Below are 18,705 nucleotides of genomic sequence, written 5' to 3'. Positions count from 1 at the left end.
TCAATACACTATTAGTTGTACTCTAATAACTTTTGGGGAATCCCATTTATTGCCTCTCCAGTTATCAGTTTAGATCTTGGTAGTGGTAGTGTGTGCAGCAGTAATTGAGTTTAGATATTTTTTTAATTTCAAATAACTTAAATAGTGAAATAAACAAAACAAAAATGAAATTATCTGAAATTGAGTTAATGTACTGATTATGAGAGACAAGATACCTAGTGGTCACACTTAAGGTATCTGACATATTTAATTTCGGAACAGACCATGTATATCAATTAATGTACTCTACGTCACAGTCCACTTCTCTAAAGAATTTATATGCATAAAAGATTTCCAGTGGAAGACTTGCGATGAGATCACTATCGATGATCTTCAATTGTTTGCCAAAGATTCACACTCTTCCATTAGCAAAGTTGCTACTGAACATAACATAAGTGTTCTGGTTAATATTTTAAAATGTAACAATTACTGCCCCTACAAGGTTAATGTTGTGTAAGAAATATTCAAAGACGATTTTGATAAACATATTAAATATTGTGGTACACAAGTTTATTTATTTATTTCAATTATATACACAATAGCCACAGATGCAACCTTATGTCCTTATAGCTATTTTGACATTTTATAAAACTAAACAAAATACATAACATTTCAGTACAAAGGAAGAAATACTTTAAATAGGAAAATATTAGGCTAAGCAAAAATTAATAAATTACAATAATGCTCTGTACAAGTTCAGACACTTGTTATACCTCACTAAACAAAAGAATAATGTTTATAACTATACAAAATTAAATGGTTTGCTTTATAATAAGTGAACAAACTTTGTCAATTTGGGATTTGAACTCACCAACTATGTCATTGAACACAACTACCTCCTGTTTCAATAAATTTAGAAGTCTTAAGGCTTTAAAAAATGAAAAATTATAATGTTGGACTGTGTTACATCTGGGGACAAAAAAAAACTGTTGAAGGACGTAAGTTGCTTTTCTAGGAACAAACAACTGAATCTTATTTAAAAGTATGTGCCTGTACATTGAACCATGAATAATTTAGTGAATCAACGTAAGACCAGATTTGTTCCTTCTGGATGTAAGTTTATCAAATGAAAAATTCTTGTAATAATCCCCATTGAAAGGTCTCGGTTACAAGGAAAGTTAAATTGTTTGTAAAGTTGGACTTGACCCAAATTTTGTGAACATTATTTTTACTGATGCAGACATTTTTTTGTTAAATATAAATGTAGATTGTCATAGCAGTGGGCTGATATAAACACTCAATGGGTGTTAGAAAGCCACACTCGGCATCCTAAAGGGTAAATGTGTGTGGGCAGGCATTGTATGACAAAATATTATTGGTCCTTTTATTATTGGTGGAATTTTGAATGAAGGAATTTACCCCATTTTGGTTACCAGAATTATTCCAACCGTCATGAATTCAGAACAATTACTCTTGAATTCTGTTTGATTCCAACAATATTGAACATCCTGTTTTTATGCAGTAGATATACATACGTTTAAAAAAAAAACATTTCAAGATCAATAAATGGATTGGGAGATCCAGTTAAATGGCCTGCTAGATTACCTGACCCATCCCCTTTAAACTACTTTTTTTGGAGGATATTTAGATTATAAAAACCAAGCCCATAAACACAGCGAGATGCTACAAAGTGCTATGGATAGCTATTACATCCACCAAGTAATTGAGCATCTACTGCAAAAAGAGGTAAGCTGTAACAATAACAACATCTAGAAATACTGAGTTTTTATTTTGTAACATGTAGTAAATTTTATAAAATGAGCGTCATATCCGGCCAAGTCAATCTTTTTGTTGTGGTTTCTAGAAAATTTATTTTTGTCTCCTCCGAGACCATTCACAATTGTAACAAAAAAATGTACTACTCGGAACAGTTTTTACTTACATCCATCTAGTTCGTATTACCTGGGCTATACTGCTGAAACAAATAAAAATATTGGCAACAATGCTTTTTTCAGTGAGCTCAAGTTTGTAACTTTAACTGCCTTTATTTTGTAAAGAACTATCTGAAATTGTGTTTATATGCATCGTACCTAACAGAAACTAATTTGATGTACTAATTGATCCATGCTCACATTTCAGACTTTCTCCTGACTCTTAGTGGGCCATCCCCAAACATGTTTTTATGATATATTTTGACATGACAAAAACATATCTGCTTCAAAAAGTATATAAGGCATACCTGTATTATCAATGTTTAAAGCATTAATGCTTTATCTGTAATGGTTCAAAATCTGTCTCTTACTCTGATAATTTATATACTGATATCATAAAAAGCAATTAATTAGTTTTACTTGGACTTCTATCAGTAGGCATGTTACTATCACATCACTAACACTGTCAGGATTGACAATATGAAGAAGGAAGTTGATTATAATTGAGCAGCCCCTTGACTGCCAAGATCTTTGCAAGCTGGAGATTTAATTGACGTGTTCTTGACATAGTGATGAGACTATGGCACTATGAGGATTAAAAATATGAAGTAGCTGGTTGATTATCATTGTGCAACTCCTTGTGCGCCAATAACTTTTTCAGCTGGAGATTATTTTCATATATATGCGCCTAGGATACTAGAGTCTCCAATACACAAGTTTAAAATACTAACAGATTAGTTAGTATTTAATTGACTTAGTATTTACTCTGCAATTTACGAGGTTAGGTAGCAATCAAGAATAAAACTATGTAACGCAAATGGTTTATTTATAAAATTCTTTATTTTCTCTATATATCTCTACTTATTAAGACAGATGCAGTTCATGTACTTAGTGTTGTTAAATCTGCAAGCTTTACACTATTTCGTTTATACATTTTGTTACTGTTTAGGCAGTGGCTAAAACATAACCAAAATTAACAAATAAAACTGGCTTTTCAAGACAGCAACTAAACCTATGTAGAATCAAATAGTCCTTATTTTATATTATTGTAATTATTACTAAAGACTAGTTACGTAGTTTATATAAAATTATATTTAAAAAATACATTCTTTAATGCAAATCCAAAGTAGTTACGACTTAAATTATTTCATATATCATTAAGGCTTGCATTTGAATAGATTGGCTGAAGTTTCATGCCTAAATCTAAGTGGTTAACTAAACACTGATTTTAGTTAAAAACTGAATTCTGATATATTATTGATAACAAACAATTCTCTTATAAAAGAAATTCATTCTATACCTAAACTGTAAGAGTACCTTTCTGTACATCTAACAGTTTTAAACTATTTTAGACTCTGAATAAACTAATATGACTACGTTAACGTTGCTCTTAAAATATTCTCAATGATTCCGACAACAATCAACACATGCCAAAATAGCTACTCTTTCAATTCTCACACATGGTCTTAAAATAAATTGACACAAGGAAGTGTTCAATAGAAATCAACGTATCACAGCTCCATCGAGAATCCGACGGCAAATTTTACACTCCGAGTAAAATATTACAATTACTAATAAATACAAACAAAGAGTGCACATATTTTTAGTCTATATTGAACCTCAATAAGTTGTAATTCAGCAGGATTAGTGTAACATAACTGTTGTGATATCCAACCAAATAACTTTGACTATAAAAAGTTAACTATTACCAAAAGCTGAATACTGGAAAAAATCAGATATTGCGGATAAAATTAGATTTTCATTTTTTTATTTTGGGTATTGCAAATATCATAGCAATTACTAGTTCTTTCAACAGAAAAAATGTTTTAGAGCACCCTTTGTTGAATGCATACAAAATTTATATTTACACATTTCCTAAACAGTTATTCACATTGCAAACATGTCAAGTAGTGTGTAATGGTGAAATGATGAAACATGTTATGATAGATTAAGTGCCAAAAATAGTTATATACACGCAAACATACAAACGAACACATGCATACATTCACAATCACAGACACATGGGATTACAGTATGTCTAAATTTGCTTCCATATATAGCTCATGCTTCGGCTAATATACTGTAAGTTCAATAAACCCCAACTTGAGAAGCAAGTTTAAACCAACTGTAAGTCATTGTAGGGGTCATAGAGATATTCTATTTGTATGACGGTAAACAGCTGTTGGTGTCGTTCAAGTAAGGTTTAGAATGTAAAGTAACATCTCAGAGCCGCATTTAACTTACACAATTTTTAGAAGAAGCAAACAATATTTGGTCCCTTACCCCAAATTTATATTGGAATATGTCTATGACCTCTGTCCAAAAACGCCAAAAATAATAAATAACAAGTGAATTTTAAACAGTTTAAGAAGGATACAAAATCGTGATAACTGCTTTCAAAGCATCAATTTACAAAGGGAAATCGCACTTGGTGCAAAAATACATATACTTTGTACAATTAAAAATAAAACACACGAACCGCCATTCACTCAGAAGTGCTTACAACCAAACTTATAAAATTTATCTAAATAGGGGCGAGCACGTTCAGTCAGAAGCCTGCATGGCACGAGCAATGGCTGACAGCCTGGGTGGCAACTTTCACTGCTATATACAGAGTACGAAATACGACAAGTGGAAGATAATGGTATTACAGTATTAACAAAACAGAGCATTACGTAGAATCAAAATTGAGCGAATAACAAAGATCTGTTCCTCTAAATGCGACATAATAAAGTTATAAAACAATTTTTTATTAAACTGTTAGGAACGTTTCATGCATGCCACCCCACAGCTAAGCGTTAAAAACTATTTACAATTTTGTGCAGATAATGATAACGAAAATCTTTTAAATTACATTACATGATTCGTGATTTTTACATTTAAAATTTAAGTCACATAATTTTAAATAAATTACAAACTATCACAGGCAGCTGTGAAAACTATTACTTGATTGAAAAGTTTTAATAAACTTTGGAAGGCAAGATAATACAAATTAAATGCCAAATCACAAGAGAAAGCAAAGAATTATTTTTTTATTACCTAAGGATGATATTTTATAGCAGTCATGATTAACAAAATGCATTCACACTCTAGAGACACAAAAAAAGAAACCCCTGAGAGAATGTTTGAAGCAATCAGCTGTTTTCATACACAGAGAAGAAATTTTTTCTGAGGATCGCAACATTACTGGTATACAACAAGCTTGCCTCAATAGCTTATACAGCCATGCAGGCCTAATACTGTTATAAATTCTTTGCTTTCCATTGCTCTATGTACGAGTTATTGCCGGGAACGGGAAGTGAGCGAAGTGCACTCAGTGCCATCTTGCGAGAGGCAGGGACAGCAGCAACACGAGTGTCAGCAAGCAAGGCGCGCTAAGCGTCACTGCGTGAGACGTGGGTTTGCTGTTTGTGTTCTTGGGGCTTGGCTGGTTAACCCCGGGAACCACTTCGGATGTTTCTGAAAAAACAAACAGTTTCATTTTAATAAAATAAAATAATAAAACTGTATATACAGAACAAAACTTAAGAGTAATATTTTTGTGCTACAAATTAAAACATAAGTTAACGAAAATTTCAAATCAAACATTTCCCAAATTTTGTTATTATTAAGGGAAGAAAATTTGGTTCGGACCAACAAGACATTTTCTAAACAATAAACTATTTTGTCAGTTTTATTGTATATTGTTTAAATGTAATTTTATTAACTTTGGAATTCGTCCTTATTTTTTTTCGGAAGACTTGAGAAAGCCAGTACTTCCCGTTTTTCAATTTAAATACTGTCCTGTGACCATGGAAATTTTAGTACTTCTCTTGTCCTTGATCTGTACTGACTCATCCCCTCATTCTTTTACCAGCTGTAGTTAAACAGCCTTGAGTTATTCTCCATAAGAACAATAATAAACCTAATTCATTTATGTACCCTCATTTTTTATATTTGACCAGCATTATGGAAGATGTCTCATTTCAAAAATATAACTATTACATATATAAACGCTCTTTCATTTTTCGCTTTAACGCTTTAATTTTTATATTTTACTAATACATTATTATTTGTACTTATTTAACAAATTAAACACACTATACCTATACAGTTAAAAAACCAATAACAAAATCAATAGCTGTGGTATTGATATATTACAAAACTGCATGCAATTATTTCTCCCATTTCAAATCCTTTTTTTAAGTTATAGAGCTTTGATGATTTTTAAGTTGGTATTAGACCACTCACAATGAAGACTCTACCTTTAGCTCAGAAGCTTCCAACTGTTCAGAAAAAACGATCTTTAAAATTTTGGGATTTCAAAACATTGAGAGAAATATTCTACAGATGAGAAGGTAAGAATTATATTCAGTCCATGGAGATAAATCGAGTGATTGAATGCCAAGGATAGAAGTATTTATGAATGTCTCATGTTCACCTTCTAAGTCTCCATTGCCAGATCCTGAGCCTTCTTCATTCCATGTGTCCCGAGAGCCATCGTCATCATCAGACTCCCAGTGAGGAGAGTGTCCACTGCCACTACCCTCTTCCCCACGGACAAACGAGTCAGACATCAGCTGGTTGGTCTGACTCAGCTGACTCAGTACCACCTGTAATGTAAATTTACATTTTTAAATCGACCATACTATAAGCATTTTGAGTTACATACAAGAAAGAAATACTGTACATGGAAACCAATAAGAGGAGAACTATCTACATATTGAAAATTAAATTACTACATTAAGAATGTTATCTAGAAGTTGATATCAATAATTTAAAACATTAATTAGTACACTTTAACATGACAGATAAATATATCGCTGAATATCACAAAAATATAGCAAAATATATTTTCTTTGTTTTGTCATCATGTTAAAAGATTGATTTAAGTTTATTTAAAAAAAAAAATATCAATCTCAGATACAAAAATCATGTTTTGTTCTATTTCTATTCTATTTTAATTCTTTTTATAAGTACTACCAAATTTTCAATAATTATTATTGCTTCCAACTATGTTATTTTATTGAGTAATGTAATTATTTTTAAGTGGTATTAAATATGGCATACTTATACCAAATTTTGATAATTTAATATTAGTTTTTTATCATACTTAGAAACAATGAAGGATTTAATTTATATACCCATGTGAGAAAAAAACTAAACTCTCCTAAAACATTATAAAAAAATGGTCCTCCCACTCAGTCAGAGGAAGCAGGTGACAACTTAAATATTATTAATTTATTATCATGGTATTTATATGCAACTGATATATTGAGAACCGTTTGAGACATAAAAAATTGTTGTTTAAAAAATTTTTAGTAAATGTTATAAGTATTTCAGAATTCTTTTCTTTTCCAGATTTCTTTTTTTTTGTATTTTCTCTAGGTTCTTAAATAGAGAAGTTGTAAATTTTTTAGTTTGAACATCTGCCATATAGAAACGAAATGGCATTTTTTGAGAGAGTCAAGCTAGTTATATAGCATAGATATACAGTATAAAGAGAGGATGATTTTATTACATGGGCCACCATTGTGATCTTGGAAATAATCAATCTGACAAGCAAACTGTAAATGGTGAACCTTTTCTTGTTTTTAGATACATTGAAAAATATGTATTTCAAACTTTTTTAAACTATCCCCATTTTCTAATATGGTGGTCAACTTTGTTTTTCTTATGACACTCTCTGTATTTTATTATTAATATTGTTAGAAAAAGTAATTTTAAAATTTTTTATGTTTGGTCCTTTTTTCTATTTCCAACAATAACAAAGATATGAGAGCTCAAACTTTTGAGATTCTTTATGAAGATTAACATTTTTAAATAGGTGTCCATTTGAATACTCTAAACTGGGCATTTTAGAACATTCAAATAGATGTATAATTAGAAATATGTTTTGTCATTGTTAAAATATTCTAACCTGCAAACCTAACATCTTACATTTTGGGAATGTTCCATTCGTTTTTAATATTTTCAATGTGTATTCAAAAATAGTTTGTCTTTTACAAACACAACCATTTAGTAGCTATAAATATTTACTGTAAATAAAATGTCTTTTTTAAGTACAGCACCATTTTTTATTCTTACCCTTTGAATGAACGAAAATGCAGTTAGTGCAAATTTCCTTTCCCATTACTCACTTATAACATATCTCTAAAACAATATAGTATTCAAATGGACACTTATTTAAAAATGTGTTTTCTACTGAGAGTGTTGAACGCATTTTATAGCGTGAATAAGTTTATGGCATATAAACGGGAGAACACACATTCTGAAGACTTATTCCTGAATTGAGGTGGGAAAAAATTCATGATGAATGGAATAGAGTGAGTGTCAAAATTATTAGATATTTGATGTTTGTTATACAAATAATGTATTTTTTGTCTCCACAATAAAAATGTGTCTATTAAATCTAATTTAGTCTGTTTACTGACCTGTCTCATATGTCTGAGCTTGTCACTGAGCTGTCCAATTTTGGGATCAGGTTCCGACTCTGTCCAGGTCAGTTCCGGGTTATACTTCTGGGCATCCACTCCTGGGCGTACCAGAGTCTTGGTATACCTGCACAGAGACCATTCTTGATAACAACATTTCAACTTTATACTTACTGATCATAATAACAGTGACAATTATTTAAGACTGGTACTTCAAACATTTGAATTATGACATGTTACACTGCTAACTGTAACATAAAACTATATAAAGCCTGACTTTGTGTAAAATGTATGGATATAATTAATGCTCTTGTTTGTAATGAACAATAACCTCTATAAACCGCAACATATTAGTCAACAAAGTGACAACCGAAGCAGACTTTACAATTAATTAACGTTCTTGACAGTTTAGCACTTTGGTCATTTATTAACCTCCGTTATAAATATGCTGAACTCTTGTTTCAAATTAATCACTCTAAAACAGGGATAACAACTTTAATCTTTAAAGACAAGATTCATTAATCAATTATCAAAAAGGAGAACTGCAAGAGATAATTCAAAGTTCATTGGAGAGAAAATGTGTCAATGATAGCAATAAAATTGTACCAATATGTAAATAAAGTACTTACAGTTACTTTGCTTTCTTCATTACTGCAATGTTTTATTTTAATTAATTTACTTTCACATTCAAGCAATGAGTAAATGTTTCAAACAAAACATTATTACTTCCTGCCAGGTTGGTAGCCATTCATATGTGTAGACTTTTTATTCCAATATAAAACAATATAGACCAAACGTAACAGGCTAAACAAATTTATTGCCTGAAACAACTTGTTCTTTTATATTTTTTATGCCTCTTAAGTTTTTAATAAGTATGTTATTCAAAGTTTACCTAGAATTTAGAAGCATTAGGTAGGTCAGTTCCTTTAACAAACTTTTTTATTAAAAGATTTCCACTTACTGCCATTTTTTAATTACTTAATTTCAACTTTATTTAGCAAAAGTCAAATGTATTAAAACACTGTAAGTTTTCGCACTTTGATATTTTCATCTTAAAAATTTTTGATAATATTTTTAGACGTTTAGGAGTAGTCTAAAATGGATTTAGAGATTGATTTTAATTAACCTTTAAAGCAATACATATACATATACTAAATTTAATATTTTAAGATAAGAAATGTAAATAGGGAGATGTTTATCTATTGTAGTGAAATCTACTTTATTTACGATTCAGCAGAAGAGTTTTTTTTATTAGAATAGTTTAATCTATACTTCATAATGAACTGATGAAATGTTTCAATTAATTTTTGGATATACATGTTAGGAAACACGAAAAGAAAGACGTCACTGCCATTTCTGCATTTTATAAAAGTGTGTTTTTTTAACAATGTGGGCTGGCAGAGTTGGGGGATGGGAGCAGATTGACTCACAATTCAGGTGCCACTGTCAGCAGTATGGCATCACAGATCGAACCCCGATGTCACTGCATATGATTTGTGGCAGTGACATCAATTCAGCAGCACAATGGCGAGTCATAGTGTCGCCTGTGGTCTGCTATCTTGTGTATAGAAGTCACTAACCCACATTCACTACATGAATGACTATTTTATTTACAAAACGAAATTGTAAAATCAAATACCTCATTAATTTTTTAAGTGTAAAAACCATTAAATTTTTAATAGTTTGTATTTGTATTAAAATCCACAAGATTCATAAATCTGAATGTTTAGAAACTGTATTGGTTAATAAGTTATTAGACGTAAAATAGCCTTAGAGTTAAACCGGTAGGTTTTAAAAATATTTCTATAATATAAATGTTAATATTTTAGGGATTGTCAAAATAAACAGTTTTGAAATTATTTGAATGCAAATCAGACATATCTGATTGTAATAGGCATATTACATATGTCCATCCTTACCAAATTTTACATAATCTAAAAAATAACGTTTAATCTTAATGGAATCTGAAAATATACAACTTAAGAGAGGGAAACATGTGTTATCAAGTTGTGGTTAGTATTGAGTTTCAGTATTTTTACAATTTTTTTTAGCTACTTTTCCTGAAGACAAGAAAATATAAAGTTTGGTGAATCCTTGGAAAACTGTTGTGATTTAAAGCAGCATTGTGTTGATATCAGGTGAGGCTCACATAAAACGTGTGGAAACTTGTACAGTATGTGAATGAAATATGACTGAAGAGAGTAACAAGTTTTTAAGTCATAAATAATTAAACTAATTATATTCGCGTATGTCATAACTCACACACGTTCTGTACAAAATAATACTCTTATCCTTGGCCATTTCCTTGGACCTAATAACAAAACTGACTAAAAATCATATTTTAAATCATTATAAATAAATACATGTGGGGTATAATTAAATTTCAATATATTTTCTGATTTATAGAGAGTCATCTTAAAGAGAAATGACAACTAAATAAAAAACACTCATTCCTTAGTTCCTCAATTTAGTTCACTGTCTGGCAAAGTTATACTGGTAGACATTATTTTGTAAAATGTCATTAACATTTATTTTTTATTCCAGCTAATGATATCATATTTAGGTTTTCGAGAACCCATAGTAAGTAGTAATCTGAATTTAATTTGCAGGGATCACAGATGTTTCATTGATTATATCAACAAATGTCAGTAAGGTAATTATACTTCATTAGTTAAAGAAGCAAAAAGAAGTAATCAACAACCATTTCGGAAATATTCTGAGACACATGAGGTTAGAAACAACGAAGTAATTAACCACTTCAAAACTGGTCTATGAACATCCCTTCCACTTTCTTTCTCCCTTAAATATTCTTTCCTTGTGTGCTCCAAAGTTATTTTTTGTAATATGCTAAAAATACTGTGTAATAGTCACACTTAAACCAGACCTTCTAGCAGACCTTCTAGCGAGTGTGCTTATTGTAGGGAAGGGAAACGTGATTATTTAATATAGACTAACTAATATAGTTCACTATTATAGTGGATGGTACTGTGGTTGAGGGGGAGGAGTTGCGGCTACGCAACGTCTAGTAGTCGCTGATGATGTCACCATGAGTCACACAGGCCGTCCACAAGTGACCCAGCCTTCACAATGCCAACTCTGTTTTAGGTGTTCTACAGAACACATCGTTATCTATAATTAACTCTAGCCTGAAATCAATCTAAATATCATTGTTGTTATATGTTTTATTGGTCTCATGTAACATTTCTCAGTCCGTTTGAAGTACACTCGATTTATTATTTGAACAAATTACAGACATATTCTAAATGTACTTGGCTCTTCTTCTTTCTCCTGCTGCCAAACTGGAAGGTTAGGCTTTCAAGACGGGGAACAAACCAAGACACATTAAAATATTTTTGAATTAAATTTCTTATATGGATACATTATATTTGGTAACTTTAAATATAATTTACGTAAATATTTTCAAAGAAAACAAACTGTTGAAATCAGTAAACGAGAAATGCAATCCCTAATAAACCGTAAGTTTTACAAATTTTCGCATTTTCTGAATAAATTAAAACATTAATTGGATGCCGTGTGGAACAAAAAAGTAACTTGGCTTACGCCCAAGATTGTTTTCTTGTAGGTAAGCTTAAGCAAAAGTCATTTTCTTGCCGCTCCATTTCCCAAAGCAAGTACTGAAGAACAATTAGTAGTTTAACAGTTTAGTTAATTGATCAAGTCCAACTTGGGCCTGTTGTCGAACGAGAGGAAATCTAAAAGTAATTAAAGTAAGTTCGCAGCCGCAAACCACCCACACTCGCTTATTTAACGGGACTCTTGGCCCGGGCCAGAGTGGAGTGGAGTGGAGCGGCGGCGGCCGGTCACGCTGAGAGTGACGACCTTGGGCCATCTCAAGGTCAAGTTGGCCCTGGCCCTGACCTCGCTAACAGGCGGCGACGTGTCTCGCCCTCGCGCGCATCCTCCTTCGGGTTATCAGTGCAATGTCAAAAATGAACAAGAAAAAATCGTTTTATTAGAACTGTCAAGTATTATCGAGGATTTGAAATAGTCTTTGAAATCTTCTTTTTGTAAACATAAAAGAGCATCCTTCCTTTAATTAAGAATTGGCCATGTTGAAAACGTGTCAATAATTAGATACATTTTTTTCTAAGTGAATTTAATATTTATATAGGCATTTTAAATTTCTAATTTCATTAAGATTTCGATACAGTTTTTGCTTTTTTCGTTTTTTAATTGTCATTTAAAATATAAAAAATGAATCACTTATACTTTATTTTTTACGTTTAAGTTTTATGCCTTTTAATTGCAAAGAAAAGGTCTGTGCCTATATAAATAAAACAAAGCATTTCATCCGACGCTTTTTTAATGTCATGCAGTGTTACACAATGTAACATCTACACAGTATTTGCTTATAAACGAGTTTCAAATCATGGAAAGCATACAAAATGGGCGCATAAAACTGAGAGAAAGCCTTTTATAAATCATAAACCGAGTTAATGGCCGTACTTAAGTTGAGAAATGCTCTCACTATAAATATCCACTTTGCTCTCAAGACAAATAAAGGGGCTCAAGTTCAATTAGATTAGTTGATAGGTTCTAATTGCACAGATTTGCTGCTCGGCGGAAGTATTGCTGCCGAGCTATCTGGCCGCAATGAAATGGCTTGAAAAGTATCTAAACAATGGCCACATAAAACGTAGCGCTGACGAAACTTTATAGCTGCACTTCCATTTAATTTATTTGTGTCGTTTTATTTCGCTTCATCTTCTTCCTATAGAAACAGTTCTGCGGTGATAATGTTACAGAGCAAATTATTACTCAAGAAGAAATCCATACGGAATCAATTAAGGTTAATTTATAAACGTTGTAATGTTTAAATGCCTAAAATAACGTTCACATTTCTCAAAGTTCTACTTGTGAATGAGGAATGTAATACGTAATATTACCGACAATACTCAATATTATTATTACGTACTAACTATTAATCACTAAAAGGATCTGCAGGAAGGATCATTAGAACATTTTGGAACTCAAAAGTTAAGTTTTCATTGGTGCAAAATGCTTATTTAATATTCACATTGGATAAGGTATTGTTTGCACTGACAACTACGCCAAACAGACAGAAGCAGATTTAAGAAAAGACAATTACTTTGTGAATACTAAATCACTCAGCAAAACAGCTAGAGATGAAATCCTAACTTGGTGTGCCTATTACAATATGTTGATATGTAGGAAACTACTTACTCTCCGACCCTAAGGCCGTTCCAGCAGTCAGCGGTATCCCGGGTCTCTGCAAAGCTCTCATCGCTGCACAAGCTGTCTGCCAAGTTGGCGTAGAAGCCGCGGGCATGGGTGCTGGTGACCGCGTCCAGGAACAGCTGTAGCTGGGCTCCCAGAGGACTGTCCGGGTACCTCTCCCTGTACCCTCGGGCCACACTGGACACTGTCACTCCAGGCAGCTCCACACTAGCGTCAGGACCCGCCAATCGTTGGTCCGGTTGTCGAGAAGTAGCCGATCCAGCCACAAGCTTGGCTCCTCCGCACAACTTCTTGACCTGCGCAACAGTGACACAACAATCACATTGGGGTACCAACCGTGTACTAGTAAACAAACATGTTTTTACTAGATTCAAATTAAATATGGGCAAATAAATAAAAACAGCAATTACGAAAACCATCAATCCTTGATTAGTTGAGGGAACAAATCAAAATGTTTGCCGTTTAAAAAATAAGCAATTTGATACTACAGTGGAGTCCCGCTAATCCGAACACGTGTAATCCGAACGTCGGTTAATCCGAACAGGTCCAGGAGGAATTATTTATAACTATAATGAACAGTTATAGGAACTAATTACATAAAAAATGAAAATGGGTGCATCATTTCGTACATAAACAAAGAAAACTTTAATTAAATAGACATACTGTACAGTATTTTATTAAGACAAATTGTGTACGGTACAGTACATAAATAATGAAGTTAAATACAGTATCAAATTGAAACTTATAGGTTAAGTATGAGTTAAATTACTGTATTAAGAAGTGAAATCAAAAGAAAATTGGACGTACAGTACTGATATTATTATTGAGTACAATATTAATTTTTAAAAGACATAAATTCAGTTATTGTCTTCTGTCGCATTGAAGAGAGTCTATTGGATGACGCGTAGTTTCGTACAACTATTGAACGCGTGGACCCGTACAATATCCAGTACGCTCACATTGCTTAACAATAGAACTCTCACACTAAATACGGTAAATGTGCTTAGTACTCGCAAACACTTTTGTTTGTCAAGAAATACAATGCAACAGTCAGAAAACATGTTTTAATAAACAATGTTGATAATTCTATAACAAAAATAGACCCATCTCAAGTTTAAAACCGTATTTTTCTGTAATTCTGGCTAATCCGAACAATCACATAATCCGAATAGGGCTCGGTCCCAATTAGGTCGAATTAACGGGACTCTACTGTATAGAGTAGACGAATGTACAGCTAAAACCCAATTCTACACAAAACGCAGCTATGGTAGGAAGGGTTGATTCAATGTAATTGTTGAGTTTAGCTGCAGTTCATCTCTTCTTACGTGCAGCATCTGAAATCTGATGCTGTTGCAGACTTGAACTCCTGAAATCTTAAGTCGTGTTTGTCCGAAGGGATCCAAAAACAGTTGGCGACGAAGAATGAAGATGCTCAAAACGAAACCCCCGCATCGTTTCGACATTAGAGACTCCCAGACTACAAAAAGTAGTGCAATCTAGGTGAAGAGGTGTTCTCATTGTCTCATCAGGTATTCACTTCTCATTCTAAAACCCAATTATCGTACACACAAGAGAAATACATCATTACGGCGACGCCCAACTGACTTGTGTTTTATTTTCTTCAAAGGTCGTATTTTTCTATACAGTATTTAAATTTTAACAACACAAGAGTTTAGGATCAAATAACAAATTTAAACATTTCGCTATTGCTAAATGTTTCCCTTATAACTTATTGGCATAAAATCAAATCACTGGGTTATGATGTTTAATAATTAATTTACATATATGTTAGCGATACAAACCGTGTACATAGTTTTAAAATAAAACCGTTACAATCAACATAGCATCTGAGTCCACAAAACAACCCGTTGTGGCAGGAAATACATGCCGCCTTCAAATAACTTATACGCAATACCTGCAATACACCACTGTATCCATATGTCGGTGTGAGCGCCGTTAAGTTGAAAACGCTATTTCTGTAAGTCTAACTTAATTTTCATGAACAAGATTTACTGGGAAGCGAACAATTTGGGACTGTCAGGTCTTTAGTCAATAACAAAGAACCATAGGCACATGTCTGGTAATTCAATTATCATTGAATAACGTACTGTAATCGTCGTCAATGTTACCAATCGTTAAGTATTGTCAATTTTGATTGGTGGGTGGGCACTAAATTTACAACAAATTGATGATGTGGAATTACAATTAGATAATACATATTATACAGTAACATTTTGGCCACTAAAAGATGCATATGTAATAGTGAAAATATTTTTACTGAGTCTTAGTGTAATCTCTGGTAATGAACGGGTTGGCTGAACTCTTGTTGTTCAGTCAGGAATCAGACAGTTAGGACAGTAAAATTACTTGCCATTAATGGCCAGAATGTGGCTAATAATGGATTAAACTCTGCATTGTAATTGATTTGGCACTTGTATACTTAAAAATACAGTATTCATATAACATTAATGTATTCAAGAAACCCGCAAAGCAAGGGAAGAAAGAAAGACTTGTATACGGAAACTTGGGACAAATCAACAGATTCATTATTGATCGCATGTCAGCGTCTTGATGTTTGTTGGGGTGCTTACAGAAACTATGGCGGCCCATAAACTCGGCTGCCCGACAACAAACCCTCTGCTCATGTTAAACTTGGTCTACCGCCAACCGTTATATACTGATGGGAGGATTCGACTGCCACCGAATGGCGATAAACCGATTAACATCGAGTCTCTCTTGAATATAAAACTTAACAATTACTACTCAAAGGGAGCTCCGCACTTTAATTCAGTTAGGTTTATAATTATATGTATAAATCCATCATTTGTCGTCAACTATGGATTCTTATAAATATTAAAATCCATAATTTTCCTTTTTGTTTGTGTAAAATATAAACGATTCGCGCTAATGTTATTGAAGATGACTGTTATTGCTCGATGGAACACAAAAAAGTTCCCGAAAAAACAAAAATACACAAAACACGTAACAGAGGAGTCAAAGGCAACCCCTTATAAACGACATCCCAAGCAATTCTGAGACAAGGGATGGTCTGTCTGGAACTAATTTCGAATGTATATTCTGAACTGACCGAAAGTTGATAGTGATGTTCCGCCCACAACGCGGCGAACCTCTGGGGGTTGTGATCAATTTAGGCGAGAACCAGGGGAAAGTTTAATCACTAAAGGGAACTTCCAGAATTTCGGAGGGACCAATTCACAACCGATCACCCTGGCCTTGCTCCCCTCCTTCCCCCAAGAAAAGAATGGCCCTTGACATTGTGGAAGATGTTACCATTGGGTGGAGTATCAGCGAAAACGTTTACTAACAATTCTTAAGCAGTGGAGTTAGCGCTGCTGATTACCGTACGTGAACCTGCCTGTCACATGCCACGTCAGTGATGGGTGGGGTATCAGTGAAAACGTTTACTAACAATTCTTAAGCAGTGGAGTTAGCGCTGCTGATTACCGTACGTGAACCTGCCTGTCACACGCCACGTCAGTGATGGGTGGAGTATCAGTGAAAACGTTTACTAACAATTCTTAAGCAGTGGAGTTAGCGCTGCTGATTACCGTACGTGAACCTGCCTGTCACATGCCAGGTAGGTGATGGGTGGGGTATCAGTGAAAACGTTTACTAACAATTCTTAAGCAGTGGAGTTAGCGCTGCTGATTACCGTACGGTGAACCTGCCTTTCACATGCTAGGTCAGTGATGGGTGGGGTATCAGTGAAATCGTTTACTAACAATTCTTAAGCAGTGGAGTTAGCGCTGCTGATTACCGTACGTGAACCTGCCTGTCACATGCTATGTCAGTGATGGGTGGGGTATCAGTGAAAACGTTTACTAACAATTCTTAAGCAGTGGAGTTAGCGCTGCTGATTACCGTACGTGAACCTGCCTGTCACATGCTAGGTCAGTGATGGGTGGGGTATCAGTGAAATCGTTTACTAACAATTCTTAAGCAGTGGAGTTAGCGCTGCTGACTACCGTACGTGAACCTGCCTGTCACATGCCACGTCAGTGATGGGTGGAGTATGTATCAGTGAAATCGTTTACTAACAATTCTTAAGCAGTTGAGTTAGCGCTGCTGATTAGCGTACGTGAACCTACCTGTCACATGCCACGTCAGTGATGGGTGGGGTATCAGTGAAAACGTTCATAGCATGTGGTTGAAAAGGTTTTAAGTTACGGTAGTTGTTGTTTAAAAGACCGTATTACGTAAGTCAGAGGTTGGGCGTAAAATTCCATGACTTTGAGAAGAAATTGAAAATGTTGTGCAGAAATTTTACTTCAAATTGAAGTATAAAATATGCTTTCGAGCCTACAATAAAATAGTTTTTATACTAAAATCTCATAATTTGTTATTTTGATTAACTAAATACAAAATTATATCATAAACTACCTTTCGAGGAGATATGGAGGTTCGAATTCTCGCTCCGAAATACCATTTCACCCTATAAGCACTTTCAGTCAAAAACAAATAAAACATTCAAAATTCTGAAATTAAGGAAAGAAGACACACAATCACAGTCTTTATAATTATTTTATTTTAATTTTTTTAGTGAAAGTACGCTCTAACGTTATCCCACCCATTACTGCCATTTCACGGGTACGACTGATTAGAAAAATCGAAAAACATTTAATCAAACCAGAAATATTGATTTAAAACCTATTAATTAATTATTCAATAACATCTTTAACATAACTCTGTCCCATCACATTAAAATCCAGTATTAAACCTCCTTGCGATTAAACAAGACAAAAACGTGACCTTATAAGTTCGTTAGTGTTTCCTCTTTTATTTGGATTACACAAATTTTGCAAACGGAAAACCACCATCAGATGTGAAATGTATATAAGTAAATATCCTTATTTTCCCTTTTCTTGATCGGATTCAACCAGCCAACGGAAGTATCCAAGATAACCAACCGCAGCTTGGGTTCTATACAGGAATTTAGACACTATATAATATGCTTTTATTCTATATATGTAATTAATTCGAAAACAATCTTTTATGGAACTTACAATATTATTACTCTATAATAAATTAATGCCTTCCTTTCGTTTACTTGTCATTGTTTATAAATTTTGAACAACGTTTTAATAAAACGTTTCCATAACTCAACAATTTATCATCTTTTGTACTTCAATATGGAATCTAAA

At 33.2% G+C, this 18,705-nt stretch overlaps 1 protein-coding gene across 1 annotated transcript in view; it reads right to left on the bottom strand.

The window, feature by feature from the left end:
• Nucleotides 1–2,719: 2,719 nt before the first annotated feature.
• LOC124359947 (division abnormally delayed protein-like) overlaps nucleotides 2,720–18,705 on the bottom strand; it is a 198,226-nt gene continuing 182,240 nt past the window's right edge. The window contains exons 4-7 of the mRNA XM_046813138.1: nucleotides 13,529–13,839; nucleotides 8,324–8,450; nucleotides 6,331–6,502; nucleotides 2,720–5,369 (exon numbers count right to left, since the gene is read on the bottom strand). Coding sequence (XP_046669094.1) covers nucleotides 5,224–5,369; nucleotides 6,331–6,502; nucleotides 8,324–8,450; nucleotides 13,529–13,839 — 756 coding nt within the window. The 3' untranslated portion in view covers nucleotides 2,720–5,223. The remainder of the gene's footprint in view (nucleotides 5,370–6,330; nucleotides 6,503–8,323; nucleotides 8,451–13,528; nucleotides 13,840–18,705) is intronic.

The sequence above is a fragment of the Homalodisca vitripennis genome, chromosome 4, assembly GCF_021130785.1.
Source record: "Homalodisca vitripennis isolate AUS2020 chromosome 4, UT_GWSS_2.1, whole genome shotgun sequence".
Lineage (NCBI taxonomy): Eukaryota > Metazoa > Arthropoda > Insecta > Hemiptera > Cicadellidae > Homalodisca > Homalodisca vitripennis.
Note: the sequence above shows the minus strand (reverse complement) of the source record. Positions and strands in the feature narration are given on the sequence as shown.